Consider the following 4,609-nt stretch of genomic DNA (forward strand, 5'->3'; position numbering starts at 1 on the left):
GTGTGAGATTAGCCGGGGGTACACTAATTCGTTAGTACCACTTAATCGGCCTATTCCGTGAGAATAGTTCCCCGAGTTTCGAATCGTAAGATCCGATCGTAAAAAGTTTACATAGGAGAGCGTATAAAATCAGATCCGAACTGCGAGGTTCAGAAGTTCGTCAGGTTCCCGACACCAGTTTGTCAATTTATCGATGCGCGGACAAACACGCGTAGGCGATCTGATTCGAAATAAATTGAGGAGACATTCTTACAAAATAAAACAAGAGTAAATTTAATAAATCTCAAACAAACGAATACAAATAACCAAATACAACGATTATATGACAAGCTATAGACTAGGACTGAATCTATGCTAATGCGCGTTCGAGAGAGAGAGCTCACAAAATGATTCTAAACATACGACCTGTTAGTTGTCGTCTTTGTTCTGTAGATATAGGACACCTTGTAGATAGGGTTCATATTACTTTCGTATGGGAGATCAATTCGTGCACAAAATATAAAAATACCACTTCTTCTAAGTGTAGACTCGGGACTTAGTCTATCGGACTCCGTTATGGGCGTTGGCCATCAGGAGGAGAACTGAGTGGAGTTTATATGCTTCGGATCTGTCGAAGAACTCCCCGAATTCTGACTAATTTCTCCTTTTATTTCAAAATTTTCGTCCAATCATTGGCTTGAACTTCGTTCATGTGAGCGGATGAAAGGGGAAGCGAAGAGGGGTCGAAAGTTCCCATCTAAGCGAGATTTTTAACGGATAACGGAAAAACAGAGGATGTTCTCTTCTTGTGAAAGGAAATAACATTTGTTATCTGGTTTTTCCCACGTCTAAAACAATATTTTTTTCACAAAAACGAAGTAATATTTCGGGTCTATATTTAAACATATTTAATAAAAATTCACAAATTAGACCCAGGGCCTTTCGGATGTCACAATTGCTAGTTCTCTAGTTTACTCGTTACTAGCATTTATAATTTTCTTTTTCATATTTTTAAAATTAAACCTTTTGCCATTTTATAATAATTAAAAGTATGAAAAATTTATATAACAAAATCTCATAACAGATGGCGCCACACACAATTTTATTTATTATAATGTACTGTAATTAAAAATATAAAAGTTATCTTCTAAATAAAATCTCACAACAGCCGAGAAAGTTACGCGGCTCGTTGCTATTGATAGACGGTTTTTAATAATAACAGTTACATTTCTTGAAGCGAACGATCTTTTTCTCACTTTCAATATAGAAAGATCGATGTTTGATTGTTTGGTTTAAAATACATACACGATATTTTCTATAGGGTCAGGTAAATTCATAAAATTCGCTTATTTAATATACAAGTTACTTTAACGTTTACGTAACTAAACTATAACACGCATATTTAATATAACCAACGTTCGATGACGTCAGGTAACCGCTTTTAAAATGACGTCAAATTAACGAAATATTACGAAATTTAGTAAAAATTGCGCTGTCGGTCAATCGGAAAATTCGTCGGAAAATACTGGACGAACGAGAGGAAGGATTTCTTCTAGTTTTGGGGGGTGGCGAGGTAAAGATGACGTTCGATTATAGAAAATCTCGCTTCTAACCCCTCGTGGAGAATGGAAACCGAAGGCGGAGGGTGGTAGGGAGTCTCTCGATCCCAATCCGTCATCACTCGGGGGATAAAAACGTAAAAAATACAGATATTTAGCCTTAAAATTCAAAAAGAATCCATTACGTCAATCGCATTCGAATTCGTTACGCGCTTTTTAATCTCTATGGAAACGGCAACAATTGCCGTTTCTATGGAAACGCGTATTGTTGCAACACGATTTTGCACGTTGCACTTTGCACGTTTTTCGCTTGCCGAACGGACTCTGGTTTTTGCTCTGATTTCTGCCTTTTTTCAGTGGTTTTTGCTACCGGAACGTGGTTTTGAGAAGACTTGTGGACGCCGACATTACACCAAGTAAGATTTTAATTAGAATTTAGCTAGCTTTAAGATTTTATTTTCGTTTCGTTTAGTGCAACTTTCGGAGACGACATCGGCCGACTCGGACTTTGCATATTTGCGTTTAAATCTGCCGTCGCTTGTGTTTTTCGTTTGAATTACCATCCGAAACGCATCTCTTTCGACTTTTAAACCAGCCGCCACATTGGAAAGCGACCGAAGCGCCGAAAACGACGGACGCAAAGGATTAAGTATTTGTTCATTGGTTTATTTTCGTAATTAATTAATTTAGATTATATTTTATAAACACGGTCAAAGAATAAGGATTATTTGCAAATATCTTATTTATAGAAATTCAATTAAAACTTATTTAATACTAACTCTAAATACGAATTGCGTATCGTAATTTTAACTAAAATATACACTCGAAACCGGATGGACCGAAGGATACACGGAGACCGCATTCTGAAGCATGACACGTTCCTTCGACACATCCGGGACGTCAAAAATTTCGCCCTTTCACCTCCGACTTCTCCATTGAATCTACGTATTAGTTACAACGCTTTTCAATGGCTTACTTTGCGAGAATTAAATTGTCTGCAGCTGTGCGACTTAAAACACAATCTAATACACTTAACAGTTATCTATACAGGCTGGACACAAAGAATTCTTTTCCTTAAGCTGTTTGTCTCTTTCCACAATGCGGTCTTTTCCGAGTGCAGTCCATCTTCCACACTTACGTAACCCTCTGCAAATGCTTTGTGCCACTTAAACGTTCGTGTCCCGGCTGCGGGCACGTCTTGTGTTTTCGTCGACTCTCGTACGGAATTTCTTCGCACGAAACTCTCTTAAATGCCATCGTTGCGGTTAGGTGACGCACGTTAGGGTAAATTGCTCTAGAACGAAACACTCGTTACGACTTGGGCTCGAGATCGAGTACGAGTGCCTTTTGCGCATGGCTACGTGCGGCGTGTCTTTACTTTTCTGTCGTACAAATACAAATTACACGTAAGAGTTTATTCGTTCCGGGTCGGTCGTCTCTACTGCAAATGCAATTCGAACGTTCTAGCAATTTCCGGTAGGATCTAACGCGAGCTCTGTCGTGAGTATTATCTTGTACTTTTTCTGCGTTAAGTATATCCGAGACCCATTAATATATATATATATATATATATTTTTTGTTTCTTTACAGAATGAAGAGCTGGCGGTTTTGGCGTTGGCTGCGGCCCAAGAAGATGAAGAAGTGTGAAGGGCGTTCTCCTTCCGCAATCGATGAAGAGAGGGTCTTTTCCCCCTTTGAGCGGGGAGAGGAACTCTCTTCCATCGATTGCGGAAGGGGTTCTTCCTTCACGGGATCGCCTTCGGGAATAGCGGATGTCGACAGCATTCTCTGTTCCGCGTTGAACGGAGAGGAGACATTTCGCCATTCGGACGTGTTCCGAAAGGTGAAATGTCTCCATGTTGACGACATCATCTTTGACGCACTGGGAGGGGAGGAATGTTTCGATCATTCCTCCCTTTTCCAACGAGTGGGATCCTCTCGTTCGGTGTGGGCAAAGATGGAAAGGAAAAAGCGTCGCTTCGTAAGAGAAGTGAACGACTTTTTCCTTTGCTATTTCTGAAGGATATTACTAACCTAGGATAAGAAGGCAAGAGGTTTTTTTCGTTTGTTTTTTCCTCTTGTCATACTAACAACATTTAAATTTAAGGTTTTAGTTTCAATTTACTAACGTAGGATAAGAAGGCAAGAGGTTTTTTATTTTTTATTTTTTCCTCTTGTCATACTAAACATTGAAACTAAAATCTTAAATTTAATTTACTAATCTAGATGTAAGTAGACAAGGGGTTTTTAATTTTTTTCCCCTTGTCGATCACACTAGATTATTAATTCACATCCACGCACATAAACAACAACATCCCTCACGCTGAAACACACAGTTCAAACAACGACACATTCGTCGCATCCAATCACCAACGATTCCATTCACGTGCATTATAAACAACACCGTTCACAACCCGAACACGCTTCCCAAAATCCAACCTCTGGGTCCACGTCCCGGGAAGCGGTAACGTCGGTCGCAATGGCCGATGGCCAAAGAGGCTCTGGTAACAATTTACTTTTGATATTAAAATCTGAATTTGAATTGTTATAACGAAATCACTTACTTGTATCCAAATATTTTTTACTGATTATATATATATATACACACACACACACACACAAGGAATCTGACAATGTGACCATCTCGGTGACACGGCCACCTTCCTATAGTGGGCAATTTTATTTGGCTTGAAATTTACTTGATAGATTTTAGGGATATTTTTTCTCTCTGTATAGCAATCGCCTGCTTATTGTGTAATGCGACCACTGTTAGATTTGGTTTTCCTGAAATATAACCTCTTAAAATGATCACTTTACAGAAAAAAGATGGTGGTTTGTGGGGTTTTGGCGACCCGCACGGTGTGGACAAGAAGAAATTCTACTTGCAGGTCAACATCTGCCTACTACATATTGTAGTATTTTCCATTATCAGAAGTTGCTTCAATATGGTAATACGGCAGCTACCGTGAGAAACTAAAATCAACCCACATTTATTTAATGTTCTGAAAACTGAAAAAGTAGAAATAATTTCCTTACATCTGAAAGCTGCTTTTAAATGTTTTTTAAGGTAA

General features: G+C 38.8%; 1 protein-coding gene across 6 annotated transcripts; it reads left to right on the forward strand.

Annotated features, from left to right (window-relative positions):
• Positions 1 to 1,351: 1,351 nt before the first annotated feature.
• Positions 1,352 to 4,062, forward strand: LOC111634533. 6 transcript variants are annotated; one of them, XR_002758242.1, is made up of 3 exons: positions 1,352 to 1,552; positions 1,896 to 1,954; positions 3,129 to 4,029. XR_002758242.1 is itself a non-coding variant. In XM_023379330.1 (2 exons), exons 1-2 carry the CDS (start codon positions 1,764 to 1,766, stop codon positions 3,556 to 3,558), a joined length of 621 nt encoding a protein of 206 aa, XP_023235098.1. In that variant the 5' UTR covers positions 1,749 to 1,763; the 3' UTR covers positions 3,559 to 4,033. The 6 variants fall into 6 exon arrangements, 1 of the variants encoding a protein (XP_023235098.1); XR_002758239.1 differs by having other exon boundaries at positions 1,396 to 1,552; positions 1,896 to 2,187; positions 3,129 to 4,033; XR_002758240.1 differs by having other exon boundaries at positions 1,402 to 1,675; positions 1,896 to 2,187; positions 3,129 to 4,033.
• The last annotated feature ends 547 nt before the right edge of the window (positions 4,063 to 4,609 follow it).

This window comes from Centruroides sculpturatus, unplaced genomic scaffold (assembly GCF_000671375.1).
Source record: "Centruroides sculpturatus isolate CEXI.00-Female unplaced genomic scaffold, Cexi_2.0 scaffold901, whole genome shotgun sequence".
In the NCBI taxonomy this organism is placed as follows: domain Eukaryota; kingdom Metazoa; phylum Arthropoda; class Arachnida; order Scorpiones; family Buthidae; genus Centruroides; species Centruroides sculpturatus.

Coding starts and splice junctions, on each gene's coding strand:
- LOC111634533 (XM_023379330.1), top strand. CDS start 1,764: ATGGAAACGGCAACAATTGCCGTTTCTATGGAAACGCGTATTGTTGCA. Junction 1,955..3,128: donor GGACGCCGACATTACACCAA/GTAAGATTTTAA, acceptor GTTTCTTTACAG/AATGAAGAGCTGGCGGTTTT.